Source organism: Dipodomys spectabilis, unplaced genomic scaffold, assembly GCF_019054845.1.
Source record: "Dipodomys spectabilis isolate Male_0828 unplaced genomic scaffold, ASM1905484v1 ptg000613l, whole genome shotgun sequence".
Taxonomy (NCBI): domain Eukaryota; kingdom Metazoa; phylum Chordata; class Mammalia; order Rodentia; family Heteromyidae; genus Dipodomys; species Dipodomys spectabilis.
The window spans coordinates 370920-386204 of NW_024871290.1; the positions used below are offsets into that span (position 1 = coordinate 370920).

Below are 15285 nucleotides of genomic sequence, written 5' to 3' on the forward strand. Positions count from 1 at the left end.
GTCAAGTGCCTCTCTTCCCTGGAATCTTTCTTAGCCTCAGAAATGAAAACAGGGACAGAAAGGCAGTCTGCAGAGGACACAAAATCTGAAGTTCAGTGTTGGTGGGAGAGACTGGCCATCTGGCCTCAGCTTTGCAGTTCAATCCTAGCTCCGGAGCCTTAGGAGTTCTGGAGTGTTTCGGGCGAGGGGGGTTATATGTGTCCTGTGCACATACCATCAGGAATCTGGAGTCAATTCAGCCTGGAAAAAGTGGAACACAATCCTGTTTTTCTTAATGGTTGTAAGCAGACTCGTATCATGTAACAATCTCTTACTATCTATAATTTACTGTATCAATCAATCAAAAATAAAAAGAACAGAAAAGCATGAGTAGAAAGAGATCATTTTGCAGCACCATAGAATGAGAGTATTGTTTGTGGCTAGATTCCTAGTTACTCAGCAAGTCTGAGATCTGTGGATCACAGTTCAGAGCCTGCCTGGACAGGAAAGTCCATGAGACTCTCAACTCTAGTGACCTTCAAATAACCTAGAGATGGAGCTATGGCTCAATAGTAGAGTGCTGGCATTGAGCACAAAATCTCAGGGAGAGCACAAACATGCCAGAAATGGCAAAAAAAAAAAAAAAAAACTAAAAACACACCAACCTAAACAAAAGTCAATCACACATAGATCAATTTCTGGAGAAAAATGTATGAGAGAAAATTAAACATCCAATACCAAATTACATCCTATTAAATCCAAGAGAACTTTCTACTTCTCCAACATATTTGGCAATGCGAATTTTTTGTAATTAATGCTGTACTGGTTGAGATTTGATCAAATGGGCCTTAAAAAATGCCAATCACGGTCCATTTGAACTTCTATAAGAAATATTCACGTTGGGCCACTCCGGCACACCAGACAACAAATCCAAAACAAAAAGCAAGAAAATGTGCTCACTCCAGGGTCCAGCATCTCTGGCCTCTAATTCTATTCATGAGTTTGATATCTGAGGATCTCATGTAAAAGCCAGCCAGGAAGCATAATATTTGAGAGTATTATCTCCAAGAGACGCCTCACAAAATTTCTAGGATTCCTAGAATCCTAGGTACTCAAGAAGTATGATCTGAAGGTCACAGTTCAAACTCAAGGTGGGCTCTAAATTGGTGAGGGTTTTTGGATTCAATAATTAGTGTTGTGGCTTAAGTGGTAGAGCACTGGCCTTGACATAAAACAGTTCAGGTACAGCCAAAGGCCCTGAGTTCACATGGCAGATTAGCACAAAATAAAAAAAAGAAAGGAAGAAAAAAATGAATGGGAAGAATGCAGCTGGGGAGGAGAAAGAAACGAAGAAAGGAAGAGGGGAAAGAGGAAAAGAGGGAATGAGGGTAAGGGAGGGAGGGAGAGAGAGAAGGAAAAAACAGTAAAGATAGATTTTCCAGGTATCTTGTTGGACGCTCTAAGTTGGACTGGCTGCTATTGTTGGGTCCTTTGTAGGCTCAGGGCATTGGGTCATCCTTGGAAATGACTTGAGGATTTAGGGTACATTTAGAACTTTTGTATTCAGTTTGTTATACATTTTCAAGAGAAGTCAGGCAGTGTCGGTTTTGCGGGGTACATGTGTCCTGTGCATACACCAAAGTAATCTAGTGTGAGTTCAGCCTGGAAAGAACTGGAACAGGATCTTGTTTTTCTAAACCCCAAAATTCCAGGGCAGTCCCTGACTTTCGACGATTTACTGTAGAAATGAGCCAGTCATATTTATTTTAAAATGAAAGAAAGGAAAAGAGAAAGTGCAAAGACATCATTTCTCAGCACCATAGAATGAGAGTATTATTCTTTTCTCCAATCTTAGCTACTCAGCAAGTCTCAGATCTGAGGATAACAGTTCAGTGCTAGTTTGGGCAGGAAAGTCCTTAAGTCTCTCATCTCTGATGAACCTCCAGAAAAGCCAGAAGTGGAGCTGTGGCTCAAGAAGTAGAGTCCTGGCTTGGAGCAGGAAAGCTCATGGACAGCTCCCAGGCCCCAAGTTCAAGCACCACAGCTAGAACAATATAACACAACAAAACAAACAATAGAAACCACATGATCTACATCAAACATACATAGATCAAGTTTTGGAGAAAAGTTTGGAAAAAATTCAAAACTTAATGGCAAATACATCCCATGAAAGCAAGAGAACTCTTTCTGCTTCAACAGTATATTTGGAATGACAAATCTCAGTACTAAAGCCAGTTCAGATTTGATCAAAGACACCCTTAGAATACAAGCCATACTTCATTTGCTCATCAACTTCACAATAAAATTTCAAAAATTTACAATAAAGAGACTCACAGAAATTTCTGGCTTCCTGCTGTGAACTGCCATCCTCTGATCTCAGCCTGTTGACTAGTAGAGTTAAAAGCAGGAGTCACAGAATCCCAATGTGAACGCTTTTGTAAGTATGTGTGTGTCCCTGAGTGAGCAGGAGGTCAATATTTCTTTGAGTCTCTTTCTGGTAAATTTTTGAAATTTTATTGTGGAGTTGATGAATGGAGGGATTATAGTTTCATGATTAAGACAGAGAAGTCTGTGAGACTTTATCTCCATTAAACCACCAAAATCTTGAAACTAGAGTTGTTGCTCATGTGTTAAATCACTAGCTTGGGGGAAAAAAGCTAAAGGACAATACCCAGGCCCCCCCACACACAAACATATGGCACACACACACACACACACACAATCTAAATATCTAACGATCATCAGGGAAATGGGGCTCAGAGAACTTGCTTACTGAGTTCAAATCCCAGTACTGGCACAAATCAAAAACCAAAATAAACTCTAAAAGAAGTTACATAATCGCCAGCATGTGAATATTGGGAACCCGTCCAGAGTATTGTTAAATAGTACCTGTCTGATGAAGGTGGGTGTTCCAGCATTTACAGTATAAATATTTAGCATTGTAATATACTCCTGTAGGAAAGATCCATTTATTTGTGTGTTATGTCCTTCTTAGTCCATTCTTACTAATTTGAATTTGAAGTCTATTGTATATTCTCTTAGTATTGCTGTTCTGGCCTGTTTATGGGCTGTTTGCTTGATCGATTTTAATCCAGGTTTGGGAGCACTGTGTGAGGGGGTAGCAGGATGGCCAAGAGCTGGCATCAGATATGGCAAAGTGGTCGAGTGCTTATCTAGCATGCATGAAGCCCTGTTTTTGATTCCTCAGTACCTCCTACACAGAAAAAGCCAGAAGTGGTGTTGTAGCTCACGTGGGAGAATGCTAGCATTGAGCAAAAGCAGCTCAGGCCTAGCCCTGATTTCAAGCCTCAGGATTTGGAAAAAAGGGGGAAAAATGAAATGAAAGCTGGACACAAGAGCAATCTCCAGGCAGCAGAGACACCAACATTCAATGTCGGTAGAAGAGACAGGGCCTGTGGTTCTGAGCTTTTCGGCTAGCTATGGATTGCTAGGTGATTCTGGGCATTTGGGGGCTACATATGTCCTGAGCACACACCATCAAGAATCAGTGCTGAATTCCACTTGGATAGAACAGGAACATGATCTTGTTTCTCTAAATGATTGTGAGCAAACCCCCAAGTCCTTGGGCAGTCTGTAACTGTCCATAATTTATTCTGTCAATCAACCCATAAACTTACTTTCAAAAGAAAGAAAAGAATAGGTAGAAGGATATTATTTCTCCGCACCAAAGTGTAAAGGTTTCTGAGGATAGATAACCACATGGTTCAGGCAGAAGGGAGTTCACTTGGGAGAGGCCATCTTCTGGCCTGCAGGATATCTTGGTGTGTAGAGAGCCAACATATTTCGGGGAGACTGATTATATATGAGAGGGTGGGAGGAGCGTTGCTGCAACCAATGTGGAAGTGACCTCAGAGCCTGGGTCAGGCCTGGCAACTTGTAGCAAGAGCATGATGTACTGGGTAAGAATAACCACTCAGAAGCTAGGGCTGGACTGGAGCAGGCAAGGATCCGGTGAGAGGCCTTGATCATTCCTGTAACTGGTCTAGCTAGAAGCTTGGATTACAGGTGTCAGGACTATAGTGTACAGACAGGAGACCCACTGTAAACAGAAATAGCAGGTAACAAGGTCAAGAATAGCTCCCTGAGCCACACGGCGAGGCCATTTGAGATAAGGGCTCTATTCTGCCCCTCTGAAGAGCCACCTTTGAGGGGCTTGGTGTCTAGGGAACATCAACCCTGAGAGATTTGCCCAGGTTTGGGCTGGTTTGGTCCAGGCATTGCGTGGCATGGAGATATCCCAGAAAGTCCAGATCTGTATCAATTTCTGTTATTAACAAAACAAATGCCACTTCTACAGCTTGGCCCAGATGTTTCCTGTGTGGTCACAGAGGAGGTCTTGCTGGCCTTTCTACTCCGCCAGTGTAGTAGGGTGCCTCTCTCCTGGAATCTCTTCTTGTCATCAGAAATGAAAGCCTGGACAGAAGTGCATTCTCTAGGGGGCACAAACTCCATAGATCAGCACAGGTGGAAAAAACAGGGGGTCTTGTTCTTAGCTTATCAGTTCAATTGTAGCTCTGGAACATCAGGAGTTTCTGAGTGCCCATGGGGTACATCTGTTCTCTGCACCCAGCATCAGGAATCTGCAGTGAATGCATCCTGGAAACAACTAGAACATGATCTTGTTTTTCTTTTCTTTTTTTTTCTTTTTTTGGTCAGTCATGGGGCTTGAACTCTGGGCTTGAGCGCTATCCATCAGCTCTTCAGCTCAAGGCGAGTGCTCTACTGCTTGAGCCACAGTGCCACTTCTGGTTTTCTAGTGGTTTATTGGAGATAAGAGTCTCAGACTTTTCTTGCCCGGGCTGGTTTGAACTGTGATCCTTAGATCTCAGCCTCCTGAGAAGCTAGGATTACAGGCGTGAGCCACTGGCGCCCAGCTGATTTTGTTTTTCTTTTCTTTTTTTCTTTTTGCTTATGTGGTGCTGAGGAATCGAACCCAGGGCCTCAGGCATGCAAGGCAAGCGCTCTACCACTGAGCCACCTTCCCAGCCCTGATTTTGTTTTTCTTAATGGTTTTAAGTAAGCAAAGCTCTCCATTGTGGGACAATCTCTTAATATGTATAGTTTACTGTATCAGTCAATGAAAACTAAAAAGAATGGAAAACTATGAGTAGAAAGATGTTATTTCTTGTCACCAAAGAGAGTATTGCTTGTGGCTAGAATCTTTGCTACTCAGCAATTCTGAGAACTGAGGATCACATTTAAAAATCAGGCTGGGGAGGAGAGTTCTTGAGACTATCATCTGTGGTAAACCTCCAAATAACCTGGAAGTTGAGCTGTGGCTCTAGTAGTGTAGTGCTGACATGGAGCACAAAAGTTCAGGGACAGCCCCTCGTGACAAAGCTGGCACAAACAAACAAGCCTATGAATAAGGACAAACAGATATAGATCATGTTCTGTGGAAAAGTTACAGGGTAAATTTCAACATCAATTACCATATGGCCTCCGTTGAGGGCAAGAGAACCCTTTCCACATCTCACACCTTTTGGAGTAAGTATTCTTAGTAGTTTACACCATAGTGATTGAGATATGGCCAAATTTGCCTCGAGAATGCAGGCCACACTTCATTTGCTCTTCTACTGGAAATATTCAATTCCTGTCCACCCAGAAACACCAAAAATTTTAAAAAAAAAATGAAAGAAAGATTCACACTTGCATCTGGTAGATGGTTGGGTCTTCGTCCGTCCCACAAAAGACGGACGGGGTCCGAGGAAAGGTAAGTGCGGCGCTTGCCCGTTCCCCAGCCTCCCTCAGCCCGGGAGACCATCAGACACAGCGGGGAGCCAAATCCAGCAGGTTGAAAACTCGTTTATTAACTGAGAGCAGCCCCTTTTAAAGACAAAAAGGGTGGGTGGCATGGTAAAGGAGGAAGAGGAACCAATCACTGTCAAGGTCACACCCTATCATGCACCTGAGCCTTCACGGGCTGGTTAGGCACTGATCGGCAGGTCAATTGGGCTCTGCCCACTCTACTCTCTCCCAGCGCCATCTTTGCTGCCCATGTGCTCCACAGTAGATGCTGCCTGTAATTCTACTAGTCAAAGGCTAAGATCAGAGGATGGCAGTTAGAAGCTAGTCTAGCAGGAAAATCGGAGACTCTTTCTTTTAGATTATTAAATTATTTTCTTAAGTTGAGGTACAGGACTACAGTTTCATGATTCAAGTAATGACTACGTTTCTTCTTGTACAGTGTCACCCCATCCTGCATTCCTTTCCAAATGACATCCCACTAAAGCCAAGAGAATTCTTTCTCTTTCTCCAATATTTGGGGATGAGAATTTTCGGTACTTAAAGCTGTGCTGGTTGAGATTTGATCCCATGTGTCTGAAGCATGCAGATCACAGTTCCTTCGCACTTCTACATGAAGAATTCACTTTGTGCTCACCTAGACACATGTCTCTTGCTTTTATTTATTTATTTATTTTCAGGTAAGGGGTAGGTTTATTCAGTAGACCTGCTGGGACCAGGCAAGGTTGGCACTCCACGTGGCTGAGAAAGGCCTGGGAATGAGAGAGAGCTGGGAAAGAGAGGAAAGAGCTAGAAAAGAGCAGAGAGAGGGGTAAGAACAGTAGCACTCACGTGGTATTCAGGTAAGGGGTAGGTTTATTCAGTAGACCTGCTGGGACCAGGCAAGGTTGGCACTCCACGTGGCTGGGAAAGAGAGAGAGGAAAGAGCTAGAGCAGAGAGAGAGCAGAGAGAGCTAGAAAAGAAGAGCAAGAGCAAGAGCTAGAAACGAACAGAGAGAGAAAAAGAGAGAGTCTGGGCCTGGGCTAGGCCTTATCTTGGGTATGGGCGGGGAAAGGTGTGGCCACATCAAATTCAGATGTGACCTCAGCGGATGCAGATGTGACCTCTTCCAGGTGTCTCAGTTGCCTAGGTAACGCAGGTACTGGGTGGAGACTTTGCTGCGAGGAGGGTGGAGTCTGCTTGCCATCCAGGGGCGGACCTTACATTCCAGCCTTTTAATAATCATGAAATAGGGCAAGGATTCTCTCTGGCTACTTCCTGCTGAAAAGGGGCGTCGACAATAGGGGTAAAAGGCTGGAATTTGGTCTCCTCCCAGAGAAGACAGTGAGCAGCAGCTGTCCCTTGGTGGCGTGAGTCCTTAGATGAAATCTGGAGAAGTCTCATGAGCATTGAGGGGCTGGAAAAAAAAATACTAGACAGCAAATAAATGGCAAGAGGAAGGACTTGGGGCTGAAAATGTTGGTAGAAATGTCCCTCGCTACTTCTGACATCGGGCGACTAGGTGGAGAAGTCAGGTGACAAAGGCAAGAATATAAATTCCTGTCCAGTTAATAGGTAGACTGGTATGGACACTAGATGGGCAGGCTTCTTACTTCTACTGGCCTCCCAGCTCAGGTTAATTTTGAAAGGGCAGACACAAAGTAGCTGATGTGACATCTCCTCTTACTCCTCTCCATGTTCCCTTGTTCCCCAGACTGGCTGAGTCTAGGTGCTCGTTGCAGGGATGGCTTGTCCCAGTTGGTATTCAAGATTTGAACTCAAGGCCTGGGCACTGTCCCTGAGCACTTCTGCTCAAGGCTAGCACTGAACCACTTTGAGTTATAGTACCACTTGCAAAGTTTAGCTGGGAGATGGAGTCTTAGGGATTTTTCAGCCCGGGCGGGCTTTGAACTGCAATCTTTGCCACAAAAGCCCTTTATTATTTCCAATTAAAGCAACAAGGAGATCAAGTAGAATAAGTAGAGCTTACCCGCTCCTATCAAGAACTGACCAACAAATATTCTGCAATGACAAAACTCATTAGATGTGATGAGAATTTTAGCATAGGTATGCCCAGTATTTTAGTACCATGTAGTCAGTAGTAGAATACACAACACAGAACAAAAAAGGCAAAACTCAAAACCTAAAATTTTGACATTTAGACATCTTTGCTAACAAAGCACATTAGATGGTTGGGCCTCAGTTACCAGGGCCTGTGAAAAGAGCAACTTGTTAGCAAGGCACCTTAGAATAGATGAAGAAGTAAACTTAGTGGAAGGTTAAGGGTCAGATGGGGCCAAACCCTTAATCCACCACGTGGCCAAGATGGAGAATTTCTGAAAGAATGCAAAGAAAGCCTGAAAAAATAGACCAAGCCTACATTGGCTAGCCTTTGAGAGGGAACCTAGAGGGGGGTCCCTGGGACCCAGCCTGCGTCGCACTCTTCAAGGCACAAGCCAAAAAGTTGTAGAAAAAAGGGTAGAAAGTTGGACATGAATGGCAGAAAGAGAGCAAAGAGAGCCTGAAATTAAACAAACTTCTGACCATTTACCATTGCAGTAGCAAAAACTGTGTACTTCTGAGAACGGCATAAAATTAGGCTCTCTGGCTTTCCAGGGAGCGCAGGAGGCATTTCAAAGGGGTTTCACGGCTCAGGTGTGATTCGTAGCACCCCATTAAATGAGTAATGGGGTCAGTCTGGTGAGTGAAGGAGAGCTAACCAGGCAGAAGCGGCATCCCAACTTCTCCCAGAGCCCTCTAGAGAGAAATGGCCAAGCCCCCAAACCAAGTGTCCTCGGCTTCAGAGGTGACCGGCCTTTCAGCTAAAGGCCGTAGGAGCTCTCTGGCGTGGCGCCACATCTGAACAGAGACTGAGCAACGGAGAGCCTTAGAGAGTACTTTCACTCACCAGAGTAGAGAAGTGGTGTGGACGTGGATGTGAAGGCAGCAATGGTATGGATGCGCTGATTCCGCCACAGACAGACTGGTTCGCAAAAGGCCGTCAGAACTGTGGGTATTCCTCAGAGCAAAAAGGGAAGAACAAAAAAAGAAAAAAGAGGAAAAAAAACAGAGAAATCCCAGCTATCCTGACTTTAAGCCCTTTATCCGAGTCACGGCACCATTTATGTTAGGTTTTTAAAAAGAGGTAGCCGAGTAAGAACAGCTCCAGCACGCACGTGGTATTCAGGTAAGGGGTAGGTTTATTCAGTAGACCTGCTGGGACCAGGCAAGGTTGGCACTCCACGTGGCTGAGAAAGACCTGGGAATGAGAGAGAGCTGGGAAAGAGAGGAAAGAGCTAGAAAAGAGCAGAGAGAGGGGTAAGAACAGTAGCACTCACGTGGTATTCAGGTAAGGGGTAGGTTTATTCAGTAGACCTGCTGGGACCAGGCAAGGTTGGCACTCCACGTGGCTGAGAAAGAGAGAGAGGAAAGAGCTAGAGCAGAGAGAGAGCAGAGAGAGCTAGAAAAGAAGAGCAAGAGCAAGAGCAAGAAACGAACAGAGAGAGAAAAAGAGCTGTCTCTTGCTTTTAATTTGATTCCAGAGACTGAGATCTGAGGATGTCAGTTAGAAACCAGCCAGGCAAGAATGCATGTGAGAATATTATCACCAAGAAACTTCTCACAAAAATTCTAGGATTCCTAGAATCCTACTACTCAAGAAGTCTGAGATCTGAGGGTCACAGTTCACACACACACTAGGCCAATAACAGGTGAGACATTTTTGGTTGTTTTTTGGGGGAGGGGATCCGGTTGTGGGGCCTGAACTCTGGGCCTGGGCGTTGTCCCTAAGCTCTTCAGCTCAAGGCTAGCCCTCTACCACTTGAGCCACAGCGCCACTTCCGGCTTTTTTTCTTTTTGCTTATATGGTGCTGAGGAATCGAACCCAGGGCCTCATGCACACAAGGCAAATGCTCTACCACTAAGCCACCTTCCCAGCCCAGTGAGACATTTTTGGATTCAGGATTTCTGTTGTGGCTCAAGTGGTAGAACACTGTCCTTGACTTAAAGTAACACATAAGCAGCCCGTAGGCCCTGGGTTTAAGTCCCAGTCCAGCACAAGATTTAAAAAAAGGAAAAGGCAGCCAGGAAAGAAAGAAGGGATGGAGGGAGAAAGGAAGGAAGGAAAGTAGAAAAGAAGGAAGGGAGGGAGGGAGGAAGGGAAGAAGGAAGGAAAGGAAAAGAAAATTTCTTAGAGATATGTTGGTGGATGCTATAACGTTGGGCTGGTTAATATTATTGGAATCATTACAGGCTCAGGATAGTGAAATATCTGTGAATGTTTCTCAACGGATTAACATGTAAGTGTGGGAAATGCTTGTTTGACTGTGTTATAAATTTTAAATGGAAGCCTCACCAACCCGGTCACACCTATAATCCTATCAGTCTGGGTAGAACCATTGCTTCAATTAATCCAGCAGACCAGGTGTGATGGGCGTGTCTCAGAAATCCCATCAGAGGTTGCTCTCTGATTGGTAGATATGTAAGGGCGAGTGTGGGTTTTAGTTATAAAGATGCCCAGAGACCAGAGGAGAGCAACAGAATCCTGGGGCCTGCAATCAGTGTCCAGCAGAGAGCCTGCACTGCTGGCTCAAATCTGGTGCACATCCCATCCATGAAGATGAGCCACAGGACCCCACCCTCGCTCCAGCATCTGGCCATGCAGAGCCTGCTGAGCAACCAGGCTCTGGCCATTGCTGCCCTGGAGGATCTACCGGTGTTGCTGTTCCCTTCGCTGTTCGTGGAGGTCTATGCCAGGGCCCACACAGAGGTGCTGAAGGCCCTGGTGCAGGCCTGGCCCTTCTCCTGCCTCCCCCTGGGGGACCTGGCAGAGTCTCCAGACCTGGAAACCTTCAACGCTGTCCTGGATGGGCTCGATCTGCTACTTGCCAAGAAGGAGCGCCCCAGTCGGTGGAAACTGCAAGTCATCAACCTGCGGAAGGAGCACCCCAACATCTGGATAAAGGGTTACCCTTCAATAGCCTGAATCTCTTATCCAGATGTCCTGACTGACAGGCCAACAGAGAGCTGTAGTTTGTTGATAACTGAAGAGCAGCCCTTGATTATACACAAGAACCTGACCATCAAAGATGGCTCCCAGAATGCTCTCCAAGCCTACCTGCTCCAGTGGGCCAGGGAGAAGCAAGAAAGAGTCCAACTCTGCTCAAGGAAGCTGCAGATTCATTCCAATTCCATCTACATAATCCAGAAGGCTCTCCTTACAGTGCAGCTGGACTCTATCCAGGAACTAAAGGTAAATAAATTCTGGCATCGAGAAACCATGAAAAAATTTGCTCCTTACCTGAGCCAGATGAAGAACCTTCGCATCCTCAAATTCTCCAGGATGAGTGCCAACTTCAACACTTCCAGACACAAGAATTTCTCATATTCCTGCAAATACGCTGTACATCTGGGACAGCTGCAGCATCTGCAGGAGCTGTATGTGCATGACGTCTTCTTCCTTTATGGACAGCTGCCCACCATCCTCAGGAACCTCACCCTTTTGAAGACCTTGTCTCTGAGTTCGTGTCCACTGAAGGAGGCTGACTTGTGGTTCCTGTCCCAGTGGCCCTGCTCCAGGCAGCTCAAGCACCTGCGTCTGAGGAGTTTGCCCCTGGACAACTTCAGTCCTGAGCCCCTGAGAGTCCTACTGGAGCACGCGGCCGGCACCCTGGAGACCCTGGCCCTGGAGGACTGTGCCATCACGGATCCCCAGCTCTTGTGCATCCTGCCCACCCTGAGCCTGTGCTCCCAGCTCTGCGTCTTCAGTTTCTATGGAAACCACATCTCCATGTCTGCCATGCAGAGCCTCCTGAGCCACATAGCCAGGCTGCCTCATTTGAGACGAGGGCTCTACCCTGCCCCTCTGGAGAGCTACCACCCTCAAGGCTGTAGGGTTGGGAACTTTGACTCTCAGAGATTTGCCCAGGTTCAGGCTAGGTTGGCACAGGCATTGAGAGACATGGGGACTACTCAGAAGGCCCAGATCTGTACCAATTTCTCTCATCGTCACAAAACATGCCAATTCTATACCCTGGGGCCCGAAGGCAACTGGGTGGTCACCATGGAGCGTCTTCCTGGCCTTTCTGCTCTGCCTCTGTAGTCAGGTGCATCTCTCCTGGGCTCTCTTCTGAGCACTCAGAAATGAAAGTTGGAGTCTGGAATTGTGTCTTAGTGGTATAGTGCTTGCCTAGCATGCATGAAGCGCTGAGTTCATTTCCTCAGTACCACTCAGAAAAAGCAAGAAGTGATGCTGTTTTTCAAGTTGCAGAATACTAGCCTGAGCAGAAGTAGCTCATGGATAGTGCCCTTGTCCTCAGACCAACTCCCAAGACTGGCAAAATAAAAATAAAAAAGAAATGAAGGCTTTGGTGTAAAAGCACTCTCCAGGGGGGCATAGACCCCAATAAGTCAGTGTGGGTGGAAGAGAGAGACCTCTGTTTCTGAGCTTTTCTTTTCAATCGTAGCTATGGTACTCCAGGAGATGCTGAGCACTTTTGTTCTACATGGGTACACATCCTCAGGAATCTGGAGTGAATTCAGCCTGGAAAGAACTTGACCATGCTCTTGTTTGGCTAAATGATTGTGAGGAAATCCCCCCAGGCCTGGGGCAGTCCCTGACTGTCCACAATTTACTGTATCAATGAATCAATAAAGTCATTTCCAAAAGAATAAAAAGAATAAGAAGGTTATCATTTCTCAGAACCAAAGTGTACAGGTTTCTGAGAGGAGACTGCCACGTGGTTCAGGTAGAAAGAGTTCATTTGGGAGAGCCCCTCTTGCAGCTTGCAAGATATGTTGTTGTGCAGGAAGCCAACTTAGGGAGGGGAGGAGGGGTTGCTTCAAGTGACCTGGTGACGTGGGGGCCTCCCTATGCTCCTATTTACATGGGTTTAAGGTGTTGGGCAGGGGCTTCTCGGCAGGTCCATGTGCTGTCCTTTGGGGAGAACAAACATTTGGGCATCTTCTTACGGTATCCCCTGGAGAAGAGAAAAGAGAAGGGTCCATTCTCCCTGAGCAGACTTAACATTCCAACATTTTGATAGTTACAAAGGGGCGCTGACTATCTATAGCTACTTCCTTTTGTCAAGCAGAGTGGACATTAGGGGTAGAAGGCGGGATTTCATCTGGTCCAGGAAAAGTAACAGTAACCGTTCCTGGGTGGTGAATGCATGTATATATCCTTGGCTGAAATCTGATAGACATCTTATAAGGTAGCAACTGAACAATAAGACAAAACATTATCAGAAGGCACACAAACACAGATGAAAGGGCAGCCATTAATTCACAGTGGAAAGGAAAGATGTTGGCTGGCATGGATACTTCCTCTCTCTTGTAAGCCAGATGATCCTGGAGCTGGTGGATCATGTCCCTGAGTACATCTGACTGATTAAGGTCTGGCAACCGCACAGGGACTAGTTAAGAATAAAAATTTAGAAGCTAGGGGGAATCGAGTGGTTAAGGGCCTAATGGGAGTCCTGCATCATTCCTGTAAATGGGCAAAAATGCCTGGATTACAGACATTTGAACTACAGAGTATGGATGGAAAAACACTATAAGTAGAAATAGCAGGTATCATGGTCAAGAATGTAAGTTCCTGTCGACTTACAAGACAGGGATGGGCATTAAATAGGCATACTTATGATCTATTTTCTTTTAATCTCCTGACTCTGGTAAATTTTGAAAGGGCAAGCACAGAGTGACTCCATTTAGGATGTTTTTGCCAAGTGCCTCTGGTAGACCCTTGTCACCAGGACTAGCTCTGTCTTGGTGGGTCTAGGAGGTCTCTTCTCCTCATTGCTAGGATGGCATATCTTCATTGACTGATGGCATGTCTCATGTTGGATGAGGGGTGATTGACAGATCAAATGAGAATCGATGCCAAGAGTCCAAGAGTAGTCATTGTCTAAAAAGAAATGTTCTCATGAACTGATTTATTTCACTGTCCATCAACTTTATAATAATGATTGCAAAAAAAATGATGACTCGGATTCTAGCTATTCTTGAGGCTGAGATCTGAGGATCAGAGGTAGAAGCCACCTCGGACTTTAAATCCTGTGAGACTTTTATCTCCAATTTACCAACATAATTCCAGAAGTGGAGCTGTGGCTAAGCTAGAAGAATTAAGCTTGAGCAACAAAGCTCAGGTCCAGTGACTAGGCCCTGAGTTCAGCCCCAATATGAGCACACCCAAACACCCAGCCAGACGGACAGCCAGCCAGCCAGACACACACAAACACACACACACACACACACACACACACACACACACACACACACCATACTACATACACAATCTGCCTAGGAAAACAGATGTTGTACAAGTGATTGCTGTGTGGGCAAATCATTTCTCCATAACAGCTGTTTCTGTGGGAAGCATAGAGAGCAAGCCAGGGCCGGTGCTCTTCCCTGAGTACAGCAGGAGGCTGAGAGCTGCCAGGAAACCTGGGGTGGACATTGGAGGAGAGCCTGTGGCAGCTCAAGTGGAAACATTTCCTTGACCATCCTCTTATTCTAGAAGCCTTTTCTCTCATACCAGGGGAAAGAGAAGCAGTGCATACCTCTGCTGTACCCCTACTTGGACCTCATTTCTGCAGCCCACCCCACTGATCCTACCTCATGCTTCAGCAACATTCTCTCTCCTAGATCTTTCGAGGACCTAACTGAAAGACCACATTTGTGTGAACATTTGAAATCTTTCCCCAACTCCTGGGGACCAGTGTCAAAACCCCATTTGATTCCCTTGGCCCTGCTCTGCCCCTCCTCTGGACAGAGGTTGCCTTAGTGTGTGGCTTAGATGTTGTAATATTAGCACACAAGGCTCATACCTATAGTCCTGGCTACTTGGGTGGCTGGGAGCCTAGGATCCCATACACTTTTAACTCCAGTGAACCAGCAAAATTTGGAAGCGAATGTGTAGATCAAGTGGTAGAGCACTTATGAGAGCAAAAAAATGAGCATGAGTGTGAGACTGAGTTCAAACTCCTCTACTGGCATGATCAATAGGTCTATAGATAGGTGATAGATAGATAGATAGATAGATAGATAGATAGATAGATAGATAGATAGATAGATAGATAGATAGATAGATAGATAGATGCAATAATGCAATTGTGTAATTTCAGGATTATTCATTGTATGTCTCCATTCTTATTCCTGAGTTTCTATAAGCAGGTTTCTAGACCCCAGGCCCAGTCCTGGAGAGTCTTACATTATTTCTGGCCATTCATCCCCATATGCCAAATAAAGAGAGCTGGTGAAGGGCAGAGAAAGGAGCTGGATTCCAGGGCAGCCAGGGACAGGCAGTGCCTGAAGACGTCTTCAGCATCCTCAGGGGTGCAGACATGGGCTTCGTGTTCAATAGGGAGACTTTGGGTTCAGAGGTGATAAAGGTCTGAAGAATGAATAGGAGCGAGGTGAGCTCCCGAGTTTGGGCTGTTTTGAGATGTGCAGAAGAAGGCATTGCACAAGTGAGGGGCTGTTTGTGTTCCATAAGATGCTTGTCTGAGAATCTTCTCGGGCCTTCTGGAAATATGTGATGGCAAAGTGGATGCACCAGAGAA

General features: G+C 45.7%; 1 protein-coding gene across 1 annotated transcript; it reads left to right on the forward strand.

Moving 5' to 3' along the window:
- The first annotated feature begins 10382 nt into the window (after positions 1–10382).
- On the forward strand, positions 10383–11825 carry LOC122100984 (PRAME family member 12-like). Its single transcript, XM_042671362.1, has 2 exons — positions 10383–10629; positions 10723–11825. Exons 1-2 carry the CDS (start codon positions 10383–10385, stop codon positions 11823–11825), a joined length of 1350 nt encoding a protein of 449 aa, XP_042527296.1.
- Positions 11826–15285: the final 3460 nt, after the last annotated feature.

Bases quoted from the DNA above. Each gene is read 5' to 3' on its own strand.
- LOC122100984 (XM_042671362.1), top strand. From the start codon at position 10,383: ATGCAGAGCCTGCTGAGCAACCAGGCTCTGGCCATTGCTGCCCTGGAG. The intron at 10,630-10,722 runs GTCGGTGGAAAC...TCTCTTATCCAG, and splicing joins TGCCAAGAAGGAGCGCCCCA to ATGTCCTGACTGACAGGCCA.